We start from the raw sequence: 21,830 nt of genomic DNA on the forward strand, positions 1-21,830 counted from the left end.
TTGTTGTTGGTGTAGAGAAATGCAACTGATTTCTGTGCATTGATTTTATATCCTGACACTTTACTGAATTCCTGTACAAGTTCTAGCAGTTTTGGAGTGGAGTCTTTTGGGTTTTCCACATAGAGTATCATATCATCTGCGAAGAGTGATAGTTTGACTTCTTCTTTGCCGATTTGGATGCCTTTAATTTCCTTTTGTTGTCTGATTGCTGAGGCTAGGACTTCTAGTACTATGTTGAATAGCAGTGGTGATAACGGACATCCCTGCCGTGTTCCTGACCTTAGCGGAAAAGCTTTCAGTTTTTCTCCATTGAGAATGATATTTGCGGTGGGTTTTTCATAGATGGCTTTGATAATATTGAGGTTATGTGCCGTCTATCCCTACACTTTGAAGAGTTTTGATCAGGAAGGGATGCTGTACTTTGTCATGCTTTTTCAGCATCTATGGAGAGTATCATATGATTCTTGTTCTTTCTTTTATTAATGTGTTGTATCACATTGATTGATTTGCGGATGTTGAACCAAGCTTGCAGCCCTGGAAAAAATCCCACTTGGTTGTGGTGAATAATCCTCTTAATGTACTGTTGAATCCTATTGGCTAGTATTTTGGCGAGAATTTTTGCATCTGTGTTCATCAAGGATATTGGTCTGTAGTTCTCTTTTTTGATGGGATGCTTGTCTGGTTTTGGGATCAAGGTGATGCTGGCCTCATAAAATGAGTTTGGAAGTTTTCCTTCCATTTCTATTTTTTGGAACAGTTTCAGGAGAATAGGTTCTTCTTTAAATGTTTGGTAGAATTCCCCCGGGAAGCCATCTGGCCCTGGGCTTTTGTTTGTTTGGAGATTTTTGATGACTGTTTCAATCTCCTTACTGGTTATGGGTCTGTTCAGGCTTTCCATTTCTTCCTGGTTCAGTTGTGGTAGTTTATATGTCTCTAGGAATGCATCCATTTCTTCCAGATTGTCAAATTTGTTGGCATAGAGTTGCTCATAGTATGTTCTTATAATTGTCTGTATTTCTTTGGTGTTCGTTGTGATCTCTCCTCTTTCATTCATGATTTTATTTATTTGGGTCCTTTCTCTTTTCTTTTTGATAAGTCTGGCCAGGGGTTTATCAATCTTATTAATTCTTTCAAAGAACCAGCTCCTAGTTTTGTTGATTTGTTCTATTGTTTTTTTGGTTTCTATTTCATTGATTTCTGCTCTGATCTTTATGATTTCTCTTCTCCTGCTGGGTTTAGGGTTTCTTTCTTGTTCTTCCTCCAGCTCTTTTAGGTGTAGGGTTAGGTTGTGTACCTGAGACCTTTCTTATTTTGAGAAAGGCTTGTACTGCTATATATTTTCCTCTCAGGACTGCCTTTGTTGTGTCCCACAGATTCTGAACCGTTGTGTTTTCATTATCATTTGTTTCCATAAGTTTTTTCAATTCTTTAATTTCCTGGTTGACCCATTCATTCTTTAGAAGGATGCTGTTTAGTCTCCATGTATTTGGGTTCTTTCCAAACTTCCTCTTGTGATTGAGTTCTAGCTTTAGAGCATTGTGGTCTGAAAATATGCAGGGAATGATCCCAATCTTTTGATACTGGTTGAGATGTGATGTAGGACCAAGAATGTGATCTATTCTGGAGAATGTTCCATGTGCACTAGAGAAGAATGTGTATTCTGTTGCTTTGGGATGAAATGTTCTGAATATATCTGTGATGTCCATCTGGTCCAGTGTGTCATTTAAGGCCTTGATTTCCTTGTTGATCTTTTGCTTAGATGATCTGTCCATTTCAGTGAGGGGAGTGTTAAAATCCCCTACTATTATTGTATTCTTGTCGATGTGTTTCTTTGATTTTGTTATTAATTGGTTTATATAGTTGGCTTCTCCCACGTTAGGGGCATAGATATTTAAAATTGTTAGATCTTCTTGTTGGACAGTTCCTTTGAGTATGATATAGTGTCCTTCCTCATCTCTTATTATAGTCTTTGGCTTAAAGTCTAATTGATCTGATATAAGGATTGCCACTCCTGCTTTCTTCTGATGTCCATTAGCATGGTAAATTATTTTCCACCCCTCGCTTTAAACCTGGAGGTGTCTTCGGGTTTAAGATGAGTTTCTTGTAGGCAACATATAGATGGGTTTTGTTTTTTTATCCATTCTGATACCCTGTGTCTTTTGATTGGGGCATTTAGCCCATTAACATTCAGGGTAAGTATTGAGAGATATGAATTTAGTGCCATTGTATTGCCGGTAAGGTGACTGTTATTGTATATTGTCTCTGTTTCTTTCTGATCTACTACTTTGAGGGTCTCTCTTTGCTTAGAGGACCCCTTTCAATATTTCCTGTAGAGCTGGTTTGGTATTTGCAAATTCTTTCAGTTTTTGTTTGTCCTGGAAGCTTTTAATCTCTCCTACTATTTTCAATGATAGCCTAGCTGGATATAGTATTCTTGGCTGCATGTTTTTCTCGTTTAGTACTCTGAATATATCATGCCAGCTCTTTCTGGCCTGCCAGGTCTCTGTGGATAAGTCTGCTGCCAATCTAATATTTTTACCATTGTACGTTACAGACTTCTTTTCCCGGGCTGCTTTCAGGATCTTTTCTTTGTCACTAAGACTTGTAAATTTTATTATTAGATGACGGGGTGTGGACCTATTCTTATTGATTTTGAGGGGGGTTCTCTGAACCTCCTGGATTTTGATGCTTGTTCCCTTTGCCATATTGGGGAAATTCTCTCCAATAATTCTCTCCAATATACCTTCTGCTCCCCTCTCTGTTTCCTCTTCTTCTGGAATCCCAATTATTCTAATGTTGTTTCATCTTATGGTGTCACTTATCTCTCAAATTCTCCCCTCGTGGTCCAGTAGCTGTTTGTCCCTCTTTTGCTCAGCTTCTTTATTCTCTGTCATTTGGTCTTCTATATCGCTAATTCTTTCTTCTGCCTCATTTATCCTAGCAGTGAGAGCCTCCATTTTTGACTGCACCTCATTAATAGCTTTTTTGATTTCAACTTGGTTAGATTTTAGTTCTTTTATTTCTCCAGAAAGGGCTTTTATATCTCCCGAGAGGGTTGCTTTAATATCTTCCATGCCTTTTTCAAGCCCGACTAGAACCTTGAGAATCGTCATTCTGAACTCTATATCTGACATATTACCAATGTCTGTATTGATTAGGTCCCTGGCTTTTGGTACTGCTTCTTGTTCTTTTTTTTTGTTGTGAATTTTTCCTCCTTGTCATTTTGTCCAGATAAGAGTATATGAAGGAGCAAATAAAATACTAAAAGGGTGGCAACAACCCCAGGAAAATATGCTTTAGCCAAATCAGAAGTGATCCCAAATCATGAGGGGGGAGAAAGAGGATAAAAAGGGGTTCAGAAAGAAAAAAAAAAAAGAAACTATTAAAAAAACAAAGCTGATAAAAAATATAAAAAGGAAATATATATATATATATATATATATATATATATTAGATAAACTATTTAAAAAACGTTAAAAAAGAAAACAGTAAAAGTTAAAAAAATTTAGCAGAAGAAGAGGAAAAAAAAATTGAGAAAGAAAAAAAAATTAAATTAACTGCAAGGCTAAAGAATCATGGGGAGAAAGCCATGAGTTCCATGCTTTGCTTTCTTCTCCTCTGGAATTCCGCCGCTCTCCTTGGTATTGAAACTGTACTCCTTGGTAGGTGAACTTGGTCCTGGCTGGGTTTCTCGTTGATCTTCTGGGGGAGGGGCCTGTTGTAGTGATTCTTAAGCGTCTTTGCCCCAGGCGGAGATGCACCGCCCTTACCCGGGGCCGGGCTGAGTAATCCGCTGGGGTTTGCTGGGTTTGCTTTCTGGAGCTTTTGTTCCCTGAGCGCTTTCCGTAGAGTTCCGGAAGACGGGAATGAAGATGGCGGCCTCCCGGTGTCCGGCCCGGAGGAGCCGAGAGCCCGGGGCCCCACTCCTCAGTGCACCCTCAGAGAACAGCGCCCAATGACTCCCGCCACCCTGGCCTCCGGCCGCGCTCCGAGCTGACCGAGCCTGCAACCGGTTCAAGGTAACCCCGAGTTTAGAGCTCACTCCTCGGCTCTGTCTCTGTAGCCGGCTTCCCTGTTCTAATACCTGTAAGCTCTGCGACACTCAGACACCCCCGATCCTTCTGTGACCCTGCGGGACCCGAGGCCGCACTGACCCCGCCTGGGCTTCACCCCGGTTAAGCCTCTGGAGCGATATCCCTCAGCAGAACAGACTTTTAAAAGTCCCGATTTTGTGCTCCGTTGCTCCGCCGCTCGCCGGGAGCCGGCCCCTCCCCCCGCGGTCTATCTTCCCGTCGCTTTGGATTCACTTCTCCGCCAGTCCTACCTTTCAGATAGTGGTTGATTTTCTGTTTCTAGAGTTGCTGTTCTTCTTCTCTTCGATCTCCCGTTGGATTTGTAGGTGTTTGCAATCTTTAGATAAGCTATTTAGCTGATCTCCCGCTACCTGAAGTAGTCTCAGCCTGCTACTTCTCCGCCATCTTGACTCCTACCCCAGACAACATCTTTTTTAAACACAACTTTATAACACAGAGTGTGAACATCAGCTTCTGAAACTCTCTAGTTCTTGAGGTTTGGGAATATGATTTTTAATAACTTATTTTTAAATAAAAATTCACTGCAATGATCAGTTCCCTAGAGAAGAATTTGACCTGTATTCCTGTATTTATAGTATGTAAAGCATATCTCACATTTCTCAGTTTAAAGAACTCATCATTTTTAAGACATACAGTTGATTTATTTTTTTTTAAAGAAATAAGAGAGATGAAAATAAACCAGTGGATGTATAAGACAGGGAAGTGTGTGTTTTCATATCTACAAAATAAGATATTTCACATATTGTTACTAAGCTCTGGGTCAGCAAATTGTCCCTGTGCAGATATTATTCTGTGGGAAGTTTCTAGAAATCTGAAGACCCCTCCACTATGAGACAGATCCGGGCACAGTGAGAACTAAGAACCCTTCTGCATCCTGCTGTGACTCCTGGCATCAGTGAGATCTGACCCACAGTGTCCATGTCTTACTGAGCCCACCCGCCATATTGACTCCACAGCAGGTATCACACATGGGAACCCTCTCTGCACATGATCCCATCTTCACACTGGTGAGCAAATGGGACAAAGCTACACTTACAGAATGATTCAAAAGGCCTGAATTCCTTTTAATGTTTCTTATTAAAGCAATATGAAGATTAGACAAAAATTAAAATTCCCAAAACAGGAAAATTCCACCAACCCCCTCACTTTGCCCCTGGCTTCTCTTTGCAAATCTGCCTGCAGGACCGAAACAGTGCCGCAGGGTTACACAGGATATTTAAGCTGTTTTCAATGAAAAGCTGCTTGTAAAAACATCTCTTCCTTCCCATAATGTTGAGGGCTTTGCACATTCTTAACATTCCACTTATCCCTTAAACTACTAAAACTCTTCTCCAGGCATAAATACCCATTCATTAAAAATTCCATTTATAGATAAGTATGTTTTCCTCAGTCAAAATATTTCAGGCCATAGCAAAATTCAAATAAGCCCTACCTTTACTCCAAAGTGTACTTTAAGAAAAACCTATGATCATAACTCATTGCTCTGGGAAGGCGGGTCTTTTAAAGAGATGGCGTGGAAAATCACCGATGTCTTACTAATATGGCCATGGTGAAAGCTTTCTTCATCTCCCTTTGAAAATGTTCTTCTTTGTATGATGAATTTTTTTAATAAAAAACTTTCCACATTTTGTTAATAACCTTAGATTATTCTCACTTGATATATTGCTTTGGCATTTGAAAGTGTCTGAATTCAGAAAATATGTGGGTCAGAATCTGAAAGTTTAACTTAAAAACATATTTATTGAGAATATGTTCTAGAGCTAAAGCTCTATTTAGACACAGGCCTTAATTCTAGAAGAAGGATAAACCACTTTCCCTTTTCTGGGACAGTGATATTAAGTGTTTAACTAAACACTTCCTTCAAATTTTAAAGTTTACAGTTATGCTATTTGCTAATTTGGGTAATAGGGAAAAGAGGTGTATTCATTAAAATCTTCTACTGTATTTCTAGGCAGCTGGAGATAATTCCTGAATACAATCTTCTCGCACTTAGATTATCTAAGTGTCAATGTCTTTATCTGACTTGTTTCTGTTACACTAATTTCCATTAAATCTGCTTATTTTTGATCTTAAGAATTTTTGCCATATTAAGAAAATGCATTCATTAAACATGAGATTTTAAGTGTTTCCAATATTCATTCATTTGGGGCACACTTACGAGCACCTGCCATGAACCAACCTGAAAACAGTGGGGGTACCATGGACAGCAAAGCAGACAAAGAATTTATCCTTTGGAAAAGGAAGTAAACACTGAAAAGTGGCAACAACCATTTCCAAAGGAATAACCCAAAGAGGGAAACCCTGTTTGGATGGATGGGTCTGGGGTCAGGAAACACCCAGGGAGTGGCATTTAAGCTGGCATCAGTGAGATGAAGAGGAGGGAGCATTTGACATGGCTGAGGAAAAACAGAACAGTTGGCAGTGAGACAGATATGGGATGGGGAAGGCACTGAGGTGGGAGGGAACTTGGGGAGTTTAAAGGGTGAGATAAATGGAGGCCAGACTTCGGTTGAACCTTGAGGAGAGGAATGGGCAGAAAGCCCGGGAGGTCCGGTCAAGATTTAGGGTTTCCTAGTAAGTGCTGTAAACTTTAAAATACTGTGCAAAAACTGCATATCTATTTACTTAACATATCTCTACTATCCTCGTGATAGTAGTGGGATAGACGGATTTCTGTTAATGAATGATCTTTGCCCTAATTCCTAACACAATCTGAGTTATCTTATTCCTAATGACCAAAGTCACTTTATACTTCTGAATCTGCTTTTAAGATTTGCATTAAAAACACTGTCTTACTAGAAATAAGACTGAAAAAATTCTAAAGAGACAGGACACTGTTTGAGGAATGCATTGGAAGAGAGCCACACGTCTTTCAGTTGGTGAACCGACCTGAATCATATACTTTCTTTGGTTTCTGCTCCCACGAAACTGGAATGATAATAATCACCTCATAGGACTGTTTTGAGGATTAAGTTATATCATATAGTAAATCAGAAAAAGTCATTTTGGGGGATGGGATACATATAGCTATTCTAACTAATCTCTAAACATAATTGTGTATTACAATATGATACTGAGTTCTGGGGTGTTTGAAAACATTCTAGACCAAAAATACTAAATCTGAAAATGCCATGAGCTCTTTATTTGAGTAGGCAATGTGACATGCCACACTGTTTTCTATTAAGTGGTACAAAATATTTTAACTGCACATTTGGACAGATTCACAATGATATTCTTGACTACCTGGCAGGATGCCATGTGTTGAAGACACCCAGACCAGGAGTGAACTTTCAGTCTTGTAAGGAAGGCAGAGTACGTCCATGAATGTTGCCTGAGAGCATGGGGAGGGCTAACTACTAAGTGAGAAGCTCAGACAATGGTGTGACAGGACTCAGAGGACTGACAGGTAGACCAGAAGGATTCCAGGAAGATGGTGTGTGCAGGCTGGCTTCTAAATGGAGTTGGATGGAGTTCAGCTGAGTGCAAGGAGAATCCCTGGTCATGGCGGCCCCAGGAAATGAGAGAGTCATGTGTCTGTGGCATGATCAGGATCATGAGCAGAGCAGCATGGCTGGGCTGAGATTTCCTTAAGATTCCTTGGAAGCATACTAATGTGAATAAAATGTTGGTGTTTTGCTTAGGCAAGAACAATTTGGTGGGGGTGGATAGCATGTATCAGGTTGTGAAATCTCGGAGAAGATTAATTTGTAATTCCTAAGAAGAACTGAGATACAGCTACAATGTAATGGCATTTTAAAATTTCGGACACATGCCAAGTAAACAAAGATATAATTACTGGTAAAAATACCTGTTTATACTCATTATGCATCACTTGCTAAAGACATTTAATAGTAATTCATGTTATATATTATGATTTGCAGATGAAATTAATGATCTAGAATTTCAATTAGTCACTAACTTTAATATATTAAAAACTATTAAAAAAAAAAAAAGTAAAAAAAAAAGTAAAAAAAAAAAAAATAATGGGAGGTTGGGGGCACCAGGTGGTGGGCATTGTAGAGGGCATGGATTGCATGGAGCACTGGGTGTGGTGCAAAAATAATGAATACTGTTATGCTGAAAAAAAAAAAATTAAAAAAAAAAAAGTAAAAAAAAAAAAACTATTCACTATTGGCTTATCATTACATGATATTGATTAAATACAATGATTTTTTACATTTAAATTTGCTTTTAATATGCAATTAGAATATTTGATAGGTATTGCCAGTAAGGCTAAGTGAGTGGTTTTCATTAAAATCTTGGTAGGTGGATATAACACTCAAATTTTCCTGAAAAATCTGTTTTAAAACTGAACAAGACTGATACACATATTATGAAGCATTTTGGGAAAATCAAGACTAAAAAAGAAATAGTTAAAGAGTAAAGAGTATTTGAAATAAGCAAAACAGGAGTGCTCCTGGGAGTCTAGCAACTGTCATCAACTTGGGCCATCAGCTTCAGTTTCTGACACGACACAGTCAATCCCACTTCCCCCACTTGTCACACATGGCACCTGAGTTGTTTCTCTTACCCTTCCAGTGGATCTCAATTGTCATGAAATTTGTCTTTTAACAAACATAATGTCTTTCTGCAGAGGCCAAGTGTGCCCCCAGGATGAAGCTATTCAGGGAAGGCAGGCTCAGCTGTGGTCAGTTCTGTGCTCAAGGACCAAAACCAGGACAAAGAGGACACACAGAGTATTGATGACCCAACGTGAGCCCTTCGCAGCTCAGGGATGTTGAAGTCACTGGGGGGAACAAGGACCAGAAAACACTGTGTCCAACTGCCCAAGAAGGAAAGAAGAGTATCTGTGGTCACTTCATTCAGGGAAAAGCCTGCACTTTTGGTATTCTATGTTCTCAACTCTACAGAACAGAGGTAATGAAAGGGCCACAGTGTCCTCGCCTCCCCCACCAATCAGAGAAAAATGAAGACATGATTACTCTTTGCCCATCTCATGTTTCTTTGAGAGAAGCCCTGCTGTGGTTGAGTAGATGAGGGTTTCATGGGCAGAATAAGAAGACACTGGAGACTAGGAAAAGTTGTCATTTACACTTGAAGGATGCCCAAGGGGTCAAGGAATACACCTGAACTCTTACACAAAGCTTTAGAGGACAGTAAGTCCAGAGAAAACATTTATATTACGCTGACCCCTTATAATTCACCCAACTTAACAGTTTGCCCATGAATGAGTCATGAGGCTTAAAAGCCAATGCCAGAGAATCCCCCTGTGAGAACACAGCCAAGCCCAAGGGAAGAACTTCTCTCTGTGTCAGCAGAGCACTTCTGGCAAGGGTGGCATCTACTCTGGGTTCCCTGGTGCACTCCCCAACCTGGTGACAGCAGCAAGGAGGGTAAGCACTTGGCTCTCCTTACACCTGGCCCTGTCCAATCTCCCTCCATCAGTTGCCTGAATCTTAGCCTCTCTGCGTAGATAGATATATGACACAATGAGGGACTTGGGACAAGGAATTACTGAATATCCCCTGACAGAGGCTCCTACCAACTGAATGGAGCCATGCTGACAGAAGGTAAGACAGGGTAGAACCTCACAAACTGCCAGAAAATGTATTTGCCAGACAGACCAAAGCCAAGGACATAATGTAGTACCAGGAGCAGAGTCTGGCCTGACTAGCCTTGTACCTCTCAAAGTGAAGTGGTTTAAAGGCAAAAAAGCAAATTCTTGACAGGTCCAGGTGGATCGGCCAGAGGCAATGAGTAGTACACCTCAACAAAGAAGGCAAAGCACATATACAAGAGCTATTTTACTTTTTTTCTCCTTTTCTCTCCTCTCTTGCCCCTTCTCTCTCTGTCTCCCCTTCTCCCTTTCTTCCTTTTCTTTCCTTCCCTCCCTCCCTTCCTTCCTTCATTCCTCTCTCTCTTTCCTTCCTTCCTCCCTTCCCTTCCATCACTTCTTTTCCTTCCTTTTCTTCTCTTCCCTTCCTTCCTTCCTTCCTTCCTTCTTTCCTTCCTCCCTCCCTCCCTTCTTTTCTTAGGTTTGATTTTTAATTCTACTTGGGACAGAGAGAAAAGTTTAAACTAACCCTTCAACAGAGTATAAAAGGCATGAAGAAATAGCATTCACTAGCAATGCCAACTCAGCAGGACCTCCATGAGCAGACTAGACTAGGGAAGCAGGAAGGGACAGGAACCATCGTCTACTGAATTCTTTCCGTCTCCCAGACCCATGATGTGCTCTTTGTCTTTGTGCTCCCAGTACCATACTGAGTGGTTTGCTTATAATCACACACCATGTAAAAGCTTATCTAGGATCCACCTGAATCTGAAGCTCATAATCTTTCCATACACAAGCACTTTAGCAGACACATGGGGTTGGTTATTTCCTTAAGAATCATTAATTCGTTGGATTATGCTGCAAATAAAAAGCTTAAGGGAAGCTTGGTGTATAAAAGCCAAGGTGCTGCTGGCCAGGATAACTCAGCTGCAAGGATCTGGAGTTGAGAACACCGCTGCAGCCCAGTTCACCCACGGAGTTCTCTACCCAGCTTTAAACCGGGGAATGCAAAAGCAGGAAGCTGGGGAGTGGACATCTACTCATTGTGAACTCTCTGGCCGTGTTTCTCAAACTCAGCTGAGGTACAAAAGGTTGGTAATGACAACAATTATCTGACTTTATACAAGTGACTAGAACACACATTGCCATTTAGGAAACAGAAACATGCTCTGTGAGGAAACTGAACAGAAAGCTGAATCCAAAACTGTTGGTTGGCTAATGCATCACCAAGGAAAGCAGAGAGCCTATCCTAGTAGATTTGGCCTATGGAATATTTTTAGTGCTCTTGCTTGTTCTTAGAAACTGTGTTCTCCATGGCAACAATGATATGATTACATTAAAGTGTGTGACCAAGAGGGGCACCTGAGTGACTCAGTCGGTTAAGCGTCTGACTCTTGGTTTCAACTCAGGTCAGGATCTCAGGGTGGTGGGATCAAGCCCTGCCTCAGGCTCCACGCTGGGCAGGGAGTCTGCCTGAAGATTGTCTCCCACTGTCCCTCCTCCTTCTTTCTCTCTTGCTCTCTCTCTCTCAAATAAATACATCTTTAAAAAAGATTTGATCAAGAAAAAGAAAAAAAAATATATACTCATAATCCCATTGTTGTAGAAGCAGCTCATGACATCTCTACAAGATGGTGTTCACAAACGTTCTTTGCTTTTATTGTGAACCTGACTCAAAATATGTGTTTATATCATTGCCAAAGATGGATCTGCCATGAAGCTAAGGAAGCTTAACCTTCTTTACTTCACAAGATTCGTTAAGGAGCTAAGACTGGTCTTTGACATTTTGTGTCCATAATTGTGATATTCTTTTCCTTAGCAAGACCCCCCCCAAACTGTGTAAGCTTCAGACCCCACAAAATCTGTGTTTCTCCCTATTACAGAAAAAACAGTAATATGACTTATGCTTCATAAATCACTAGTTAAGTTTATGTATGCTCATCTCTATCTACCACATTTTAACTGTTCATTTTCTGACCTACCCAGGACCTGGAGGTATTAACTTGTGATTCCACTAAAAAAAAAAGCATTTCAGCCAAGCCCCTCTTACAGTGTGTTAACTAGATGTTGGTGAATATACTTTGTCTTTCCCTCCTATTTTTTTTAAAGTTATAATGATGGCATATACGTACTACTGTTTTGCTTTTTGCTTTTTTTCAGTTATTATCACATAATGCGTATGTCTTCATAGTCATCATTTTTTGGCTTCAGAAAAATCCACAGAGTGAATACTCCATTCAATAAATATATGATAACTGGTGATTAATTCTCTTACTATTAGAAACTTAAGATTGGAACACTGGCTATGATTCAAATATAGCTTAAAAAATAATTGGACAGGATGTCAGGCCTGAAGATTAGGTCCTGGTACAGTATAGGATCAGATTTTAATGATAAAATTGATTTTGGGATAACATCTAAGGTAATTCTAAGGTCCTTTGGCTCAAATCCACAGTAGATATTCAGGAGATTTTATTTATGCCAGAATTACTCATTAGACTCTGAGCCCCATGGAGACAGGGTCAGGAGTGCCTCATTCATCATCCTACACTCAGGGGCTCACTTGGTGCTTGGCACATATTAAGATCAATAAATATATTATGAATGAATTAACAAAGGAAAATCACAGTCTTTAGAAGCTAATCCAAAGTCGATGCAAACAAAAACTCAAGACATTGAGATTTGGAAAATATCAAATTCATTTCGAAGGGAGAATATTTTCTTTGTAAATTGAGTATATGTCAAAATTCCTTCCGAATGTTTATGTGATTCGTTACTGAATGTCTAAAGTTGTCTTGCTGGAAGCTGGAAGACCTTAGGGAATCCTGCAATTTCTCTCTATACATCGCATTTCTCCTGCAAGACAGACGCTGCCTGTAGATGATATTTAATTAATAAAGGTACTGACATATAACTCCACGTTTTCAAACTTTGCTCGTTCAATCAGGACATGTTCTGCAGTAACCTAACTGCCATACTAATCTTCTTAATGAGTGTTAATTTCTTAAACTAAATGACATTATTACAAGCTAAATGAATTAAGAATGGCTAGACATCCATTCACAAATGGAGCTAATTTCTTTCTTAATGGTTCCATCTTTCCCTCCAGTTTTATAAAGCAAAACTTCTCTTCTATTTTATATGTGGACTAGGATGCTCCTGGATTCCAGCTTTCTTCTCTCCTCAATTAGTTCTTAAAATTAAGCAAAAATGAAACAACAAACACCTAAATCCCAGGGGCATTTGATCCTTTAGCTAATGCTTTATATCACTACACTTTTCTGCAAAGGGAGTTTAACTGTTTCGTGAGAATTTAGGTTTACTTTATAGATTATGAAGTAAAATAGCAGAGAGGGGAAAGGTACTACCCATTTGTAAATCTGATAAATGTTTACTGACCCTGTCTTGAGCTGGGCACCATGCTGGAGGTTGCACAGCCTGGGAAAGACAAAGCCCCAATTTTGGTTCATGGTCTGATGGGCTGAATGAAATGTGGCCTGGTATGCAGAGCTCAGAATTCTAGTTTCTGTTCTAGGCCTGTCTAGCAGCTAGTCTCTGCTGACACCTGACCACTGGACTGATGTCCTCATTGTCCCAGGGGCAGCACAGTGAACTATAAGACAAAGCCTGGACCCTGAGGTCAGAGCTCCAGCCCTGAACCTTGGTTTCGTATTGAACGAGGTATGTGACCTTTTTGGTATGTTTGGCAGGATCCAAACACCTTAGCCCCCATCTCCTCATCTAAAAATGGAGATGACAGGCGACTTGACCCTCAGGGTATAGTGGTGACAGGAAACGATGGTAAGAGCTAGCACAGAGCCAGATATGTAAAAGAAACTCACAGGACTCTATCAATGATTATCATTTATAAACATCTTAAGAGACATCAAATTGTGCATGGCCTTTCAAAAATGAATACTAAAAAATTTTTTTTTTCTAAAATGTGAATATGATTTGGAAGGAGACAGGTACTTTAGTTAAGTTCAGTTTTTCTTGTTAAGCATTACAAAACTCATTTATAAAATCGATTTTTCTAATAAGGAATGAAATTACTTATATTCTACTATGGAATATATATTTAACAAAGAAATTATTGCTCAGTTGTTAATTGCTATCCTGTTCCTATTCAGTGTACTTCTTTACTCACATTTTTAGAAAATTAAAATTGCTTTTGTAAAAAAAAAAAAAAAACCTTTCCCCATAACGCATCAAAAAAATTCTGGTCATATAGATATTAGTTTCTGAAAAATGGATACTTTTCTCCAGCTAGTGTTAATGGGGGAGGTTCTCTTGTCTTTCTATTGGAAAAGCATGGCAAAGAAACATAATGGAAAGAATCCACAGAAATGCTTGGGTTTGAGTCTTCACATTTTTCTTTTTTCAAATGGAATATTTGAGGGTCAAACACAATCTAGCCCTTTCTGAGTATGGGGACACAGAACTCTGCAGTCTCTCCATTTACAATAAAGTTCTAATTTCCCGAGGCTCTTCTCCAAGTGGGTAGACAAGAAAACAGCAGGGAGATTCAGCTCTGGATATAACTGTTAATCTTCTCCTCCCCAAAACATGACGAAGACAGACAAGTGGCCTTATTCTCCTTGCAGGAGAAAGGGGAATTTGAACGGCTCCCGGGCTGCTGTGCCTGGTGGCGGCCGGCTCCTGTGGTTTCCTGACTGGGCTCCACATGTGGCGGTGCAGGATATGAGGTGGGCACCGTGACAGCTTGGTTCCCAGACCTGACGCAGGAGTTAGCTTCTCAGGTCACAGTCACAAGGACCTGGGCTATTGTAATCCTGACTCAATGAGGCAAAGTACCATGGAAAGGATAAGCTGCCTTATCGTGCAAACCATGAACTTTCATTCTGGCCCCAGACCCACCGCACATACAGCACAGGCTTATGTCTTCCTGCGTGTTATCTGGTGTCACGCAGCCCCCCCCCCCACCCAAAGTCCATGACAAGTCAGAGCTCCCTGGGCTGTGGTTGGAAGACTGGGGCCCTTCCAGGGGCATTCCAACTTTCGACAAGCTTGCTGCCAAGATCCCAAGTCTCCTTGTCACCCACTGACCATCAGCAACTGGGCAGAATTATTCCTGCACCAGGTCAGTAGGGAACCCAAACCAGAAAGAATTTCAAGCACCCATCGGTTAACTTTAGGAAAAAGGTGTTTATATATATAAAAGATAGTTCCTGATACTTATCACTCTGTTATTATCGTTCACCAGAATTATCACTAACCATCATCGTTAGGGAGATAGTCCCTTACAATATCCCTCAACACCCTGATACCGAAGGAGGCACCATATATTTCATTGTCTAGAACCATCTAGAAAGGAATATTGTAATGGTTTTTATTATACACAAAAACCTCCCTTCTACAAGAGAACGCCCACTTTGCAGAGTCCTTTAAATTTTAGACCATATGCATTATCTCATTTGATTCTATAGCAATTTTCACATTACGTGAAAAAGTGAGATCTAAAATATTTTACCAACCAGGTCAAGAAATAGCATGGGCAGTCTGTCATGTGACTGCCAGTCTGTGAGTCCCAAAGCCCAGGCCATGAGGAACCTTGTTTGAGAAAGTATGACCTGTGTGAGTGGTATCTGTGAGTGATATACCCGAACAGTCCATTTCCATACCTATTATGCCCTTACAGACTGCGCTAGGGGGTGGAGTTACTGAGATCACTGACCTCTGAGACCATATGAGATGATTATTTCCCCAAGGGCAATCTTTTGTTGGGGGTCAGATCCCTCATGCAATATTCCAACATTCAAGTGCTGGTCAGGTGTATAGTGTACGTAGTACTTGTCATTTCCGGACCACCTGGGCCTGCACTTACCCAAACTGACCTTCGAAGGCCACTGTGGTCCACAGTGGACACCCCATGGCCAATGAGAATTGAGTAGGGGTGAGGGAAGGTGCCTCAGGAGAGAGGCAGTGTCCTAAGAGAGCTGGTGCTGAGGACAGTACCATGAGAACTGCCCCAGGGAGGGGATGCTGCGTAGATTACATAAATTCCTATAAAAATAAACTCGTACAGATTAATGCAGGAACACCAAGTATGAGCATTACTGCTGAGTGTTATCATGCACAGAAGAGCTTATTTTAACCCTGACAGCCGTTTACAGATGTCCTAACGTGGCCCCTTCCTTGCAGATACTGGCGGGTTATTCCCAGCCCAGTAAATGAGTTTGCATCAACCTTTCTGCACCCTGGGATGCAGGGCTCACAGGAATGTTCAGGTCCTGAGGCCATAAACCGCGGGGGCTGCCCTACCTGCGTGTGAGGTAGAACGGGCATCTCTTCAGCGGGACCTTGGCCACGTGCTCCTGCAGGCCCACGAACAGGATGCTCTGGCTGTGGAGGATCTGCAGGCTCCGGATGGGCTGTCCCCGCCGCTCGGGAAAGAGCTCGATCTCTTCCAGCAAACAGCTGCCAGCAGCCGGGGCCAGGGGCGCCCTCACTTTTTTAATGGTGCCGTAATCTGGGAGGGCAACGGGGAAGGAGAAAAGCAAAACAAGGTGAGCAGGTCTCACCAGTCTCTCCGCCCCTAAGCAGCTGTGCTTCTCCAGCCTGGCTGCACACAGGATCATCTGAGGGGCTTTTACAAATGCCGACACCCATATCCCAGCCCAGGCCTGTTCAGTGGTCAGTGCTGGAGGTGCAGGTGCCAGCAGCTGGTACAGGGATAGCATGCAGCTGGTGACGAGAACCTCTCAGCCACCATGTGCCTCACCCAGTTCCAAGTGCAGACACCTGGAGCTCAGGAAAGCTTCCTGAGGCTCCAAGTAGTCAGCTCAGCTCCATCCCATTAGAGGACTCTGCAGGAGATTATCCTGGATTTCTAGCATCAGAGAGAGGTGCCGACCTTGCCACCCAGCCAGGACAGACACCACATGATGGGATGGGCAATCACAGATATGCAGGACAGCAAGGAACACACCTTTTCCTTCCTGCCTCGCAAGTTCATCCTTTGCTGTCTCTCTTCCTCCTCTGTCTAGAAAGCCCCTTTCCTCTTTCTCTCGAATGCATGTTCTTTGGGATGCCCTTCTCTGTCTCAAAGTCCCAAATTCTTCTCTCCTGTACAAGGGAACATCTGTTCCCAGCCTGGTCTCTTCCCTGCCCCAGGTTTTCCGCTCACTGTGTGTTCGTGCTCACCTACTCATAAAAGCATGGCTCTGACTATGGCCTCTGAACCAGGCATCTCCCCGGACTGGCTGTGAAGAGCACAGAGAAGTGTCCTTTCAGCCAGGGAGAGGCACAGCATGGCCAATGCCATGTGTCAGAGACACAGACCCAAAGCACACACTAATGTTGTCGGTGCACTAGGGTGAGGCCCTTGCTGTCAGCCTATAAGCCCAGGGCAAGACACCAACCCACTAGGAGCACCTCCTACAGCCATCATCAGGCTCCTCTAATCAACCCAGCAGAATCCTGATTTTTCAAACCATTACAATTCTCATCCCGCACATACAGAGAACGAGGCCAGGGAGTTATTCCAAAACCAGAATTAAATCAAGAACCTTTGTCTTCAAGGCTTCCTATCAATCCATACAGCTCAAGAAGACTTTGGACAGGAACATATTTCAGTTTTCCATGCCCAATGGAAGTCCTCAGAGACTTAGAATGCTTCATTTCAAGAGAAAAATACATGTGGAGACATATATTATCCTGAATTTATTTCACAAAGTATACCGGAAGCACATCTCCAGGGAATCCTTATTGATTATGAATCGACTTCATCATAATGTATGCAGTATTAGTAAAGCATTGCTTAATTTTCTCTCCAGCTGCCTGGGTAACTGTCTTAGTTTTGAGATAGTTCAGGCATAAACAGAATGACGCTATATACTGGGAAGACAAGAAATGTAGGGGCTGTCTTGGAGGAAAGTGTGTGTGTGTGTGTGTGTGTGTGTGAGAGAGAGAGAGAGAGAGACAGACAGACAGACAGACAGAGAGGCAGCCTATACAGCAGGCAGCAGACATTCTAACAAATGAACATTTCACAGACTGAAGTGTGCAAGATAATGTGTATGTCTTCACTACAAAAGCCAACTGAATTTGGACTTGGTGACCACAGCTCCCAGCTGGTGGGAAATTCAACTTCAGTGTTTCGGGGTCCCCCTCTGCTCAGAGATCCAAGCATCCACAAATGGGCATAGCACCAAGCCATGACAGGGACAAGATGGGAGCTTCAGGGAAGGTGACTTCAGGGCGGATGTCACAACTGCAACACCCTGAGAGGAGGTCTGCCCCAGCGGACGGAAGCACCAGCACAGAGGCCCCGGCCACCCTTTGGGAGGCCCTTCACAGATGTCTCTGTGACAACAGAAGACATCGTCGGAGCCAGGGGCCAGGACGGGGAACCAGGGACTGCCACCACCCTGTGGGCAGCGAGGCTCATAGGAGCCCTTAAGTGAGAGACCCTTGGCAATGAAACAAGGACATTTTAAAGCGATGCCAGGATGAGTGTGGGGACAGGGTGGGGACGGGGCAGATGGAGTCCAGCAGGAAAGTCGTCATCTTTGGACTACTGACACACAAGAGTCATGGTAAATGTGGATTACAGAACAAAGTGCTCTTCAACAGTTGAATAAAGACCTTGAAGTTTATTATTTATATTGTTTATCGATGTTTGTTATTTATACTGCTGATGGACTGCTAGTCTGAGAAGCCCACCCAAATGAATAATAGTTCAGCTGTCGACATGCTTACAAGCACGTCAAATTATTAGACAACCGCAGAGAAAAACAAATTTTAAGAGATGTTTAAGGACTTGATTTAAAGGAATAGCCATCACTAGTCAAAACATTTCTTTTTTTTTTTTTTTTAATATTTCATTTATTTATTTGACAGAGGGAGAGAGCAGAAGCAGGGAGAGTGGCAGGCAGAGGAAGAGGGAGAAACAGACTCCCTGGTGGGCAGGGAACCTGACTCGGGGCTTGATCTCAGAACTCTGGGATCATGACCTGACCTGAAGGTAGAGGTTTAACCAACTGAGCCATCCAGGCGTCCCTGGTCAAAACATTTCAATGCATACTTCTGCACGTCGTGTATCGCTTTCTAGCAGATGGGATCGAACCCAACCGTGGGGCTGAGCACGTCAGACAACAGAACTTAGTGTGGGTTCATGTGCTTGTCCATCATCTGTGCCTCTGCTGGGACTCCCCCACTCTCTCCAGAGTCTAGTTAAGCAAGGAGCTTCTTGAAGCTCCCCCTGCCTTTGGTGCCAGGACGAGCCCACGTGGACCTGAGGTAACCTTGTAGGAACCTCTGTTTCAGTGAAGCTTTTCTTTCCCTGGCCCCTGCTTTGTTCTCATTCTGAGCTTACACCCTGCTGCCTTGGTGGAGCATACCTTCCTCAGCTGGATGTTTCCAGAAGACTCGCTCTACTCCCCTGTGTCTGAAGTGAGCGTCAGGACCCGCATGTGACCACGCCACAGACCTTGTACATGAGATGCCACCGTGGTCCCAAGTCTCCCGAGGGCTCCCTCACACCACCATCTCTCCGCATGCTGGGCACAAGGGCACCCACAGCTCCACGAGCCCAAGAGGCCCCAGCCTTGCACATACAGGCTCTCTGCCCAGAGGGGCCACCCGGCCACCTTCATCAGACTGCTGTCCTTGTGTCCTTGCTCTGACAGCTATGGGGGGGCTTCCCTGTGCCCATCTGTACCCCCACAGGTAGATGCTTCCTCCCAGGGTGTCTGTGATGCCCAGGTCAGGGCGTTCTCTCACTGTTTGTCTCTCACTCCTGCTCTCTGCCCTCTCTTGGGGGCACAGTGAGGTCTTGTTCTTTTCCTCTCCAGGGCCACTTACTTTATATTAAAAAAAAATTTTTTTTAAGATTTTATTTATTTGAGAGAGAGAGAGAGAGAGAGAAAGCATGTGAGAGCATAAGCAGGGAGTGGGGAGGGGCAAAGGGAGAGGGAGAAGCAGACTCCCCGCCTATCAGGGAGCCCAGTGTGACTCCCGAGATCATGACCTGAGCCATAGGCAGAGGTTTGGCTGACTGAGCCACCCAGGGTTCTTTTCAGTTTTTAAATGAGTGACTGAGTATCACAGTTGTAGTCCAAAAAAAAATGTTTTTTAATTGAGGCATGGAATACTGTGTAAGCTTAAGGCCCGCCGCATACTGATCTGCCACATTTATCCACTGTGATATGATTACCCTGTAGCATACTGACGGACTGACGGCTGACACTTCTACCTGTCACATCATTTTGCTACAAACAGATACATTTTGAACTGCAAACTACTCCTGGAATTCTGAGGGATCTATTTCTCCTTGGAGTACATCAAAACAAAGAAAAAGAAAGCTTAGGTCATCCTGCATTTCAGAAAAGAGGAGGGACGGGTTGAAGGAGCAACATTCCTGAATCCCACGACACTAACGTGACACCACCATTTTAAGCATTTTAAGCAGAGACTCTAGAACCCCCACCAGCTGCCACTGGCCTGGTAGGTAGCCAACTGACCTTTCATGCTCCCTCAAGTTCCAGTGGAATATTCTCTCCTCGTTACTCAACATATGGTGGGAACACTTACTCTGGAACAAGGATCTGGAACAGACATTTGTCTCTTTCTGTGGCAGAAAGGCAGAGGCTGGCCCGTAAAAGAGATGAGTGGGCAAATATCGATTTTGTTCAAAAAACAGTGGCACCCTGGTCGGTCCCAGAGAGCAGTTAATTTTTTGTTGTTGTTTCTGCCCTATAACATTTATCAGAGTTTAATTACTCATTTACTTGTTTTGTGGCTTCTGTGCTTGACCAAAGCACCATGGGGGGCAGACACTATGTCACTCCTGTGCTCTGATGTAGGCAGACTGGCCGCTGCTATGGCCTGTGGAGAATAATAAACACTCTGGGTGAGAAACTCACCGACAAGTGAGGACAAAAGTGTGGAAAGAAGGAATGGGAACGTCATTATTATCTGCACGTTTGCTAGAAAAAGTCCCGGTTAATATTCTGTCTGCGTGAAGGCAAAACAAGAAACATTATTTCCCCACGATGCAGAGATGTCAGCGGAAGTGTCATAAGCGAACCAGGAACAGAGAAAATCATTTTAATTGGTTTCATCTGATAAAATATTAACTCTGAAAATTCGCCATTAAAAATAAAAGCATATGTACTTCCCAAAAACCAAAAATTCAATACTCTACTCAAAGTGACTTGCGGGGCGGGGGGGATAAAAAAAAAACATATGCCAGTATCAAAAGTTCAGAAATAATAGAAGTAAAACCAATGACTCATCGAGGTAGCGATCTGTAAATGTTTACTGTGCACACAGCGAAGGGCAGCATGAGACCAGAGCACTTGGACCGTTACGTGGAAGGCGGCTCGCAGTGTACTGTTTTACAAAGCCAGAGACTTTATTCTTCACGGTAACCGGCTATAATACTAGAATTTTCTTAAATAATAGGCAATTGGTTAAGGGTTGCCTCATATCAACCTTGGCACACAGCTCAAGATTTCCTTATGATTTTCAGAGGCATAAGCAAGAAACGACCCAGGTCAAGTTAGCCTCGCAGAAGAAGCAGATTACGTTTTGTTTGTATGACGAACCTAGCTTTGCCTTCTCAGGGACTTTTCAAAATTAGTTTCCATTTGTTTTGGGGGGATTTTTTGCTTGTTTTGTTTTTTTTATTTGTTTTTAACACAAGAAGTACTTAGAACTTTCTCAATTGTTCTTTAAAATTCTGATGATTCACAAGAAAAGAACTTGGCACTTTCTGTCAACTGTGGCTCAGGTGCCCGAGGAGCTAACACAGACACAGGAATGGCCCTGTTTTGGTGCACACTCTCATAACAGTTGCTTTTTTAAAAAAGTGCCAACTACGAAGTCTGTCGTGGACACAAATTTGAGAGTCATTTTGGTAGCTTATCTCCCCGATTGAAAACCAGGTGCATCGTGGGAGAGACAGAGCTACTGTGAGATCTTTAAGACCAATCCAAGCTGATGGTATGGTTGTTATTTAAAAGACATGAATAGCCATAATCACATGGAAATTCCATTCTTTATTGTACTGAGTAACTTACACTGGCCTCATTTCAGCAGGATGAATAGTATGTTTATATCAAAGAGGTTACCAGATTAAATAAAGGCTGCCCACTTAAATTTAAATTTTAGATAAACCATGAATAATTATTTTGGTAGTCGTATGTCCTACTCAGTAGTATTTATATTTATCTGAAATGGAAATTTAATTGGATATC

The 21,830-nt window shown here is 42.4% G+C and overlaps 1 protein-coding gene across 11 annotated transcripts in view; it reads right to left on the bottom strand.

Moving 5' to 3' along the window:
* SEMA5A (semaphorin 5A) overlaps nucleotides 1–21,830 on the bottom strand; it is a 469,481-nt gene that overhangs the window by 94,249 nt on the left and 353,402 nt on the right. For all 11 annotated transcript variants that reach the window (XR_007127428.1, XM_047729868.1, XM_047729867.1 and 8 more), the window contains one exon: nucleotides 15,892–16,099. Coding sequence is in view for 10 of the 11 variants with exons in the window: in XM_047729868.1 (XP_047585824.1) it covers nucleotides 15,892–16,099 (208 nt within the window). In the remaining variant the exon portion in view is untranslated. The remainder of the gene's footprint in view (nucleotides 1–15,891; nucleotides 16,100–21,830) is intronic.

The sequence above is a fragment of the Lutra lutra genome, chromosome 5 (assembly GCF_902655055.1).
Source record: "Lutra lutra chromosome 5, mLutLut1.2, whole genome shotgun sequence".
Classification (NCBI taxonomy): domain Eukaryota; kingdom Metazoa; phylum Chordata; class Mammalia; order Carnivora; family Mustelidae; genus Lutra; species Lutra lutra.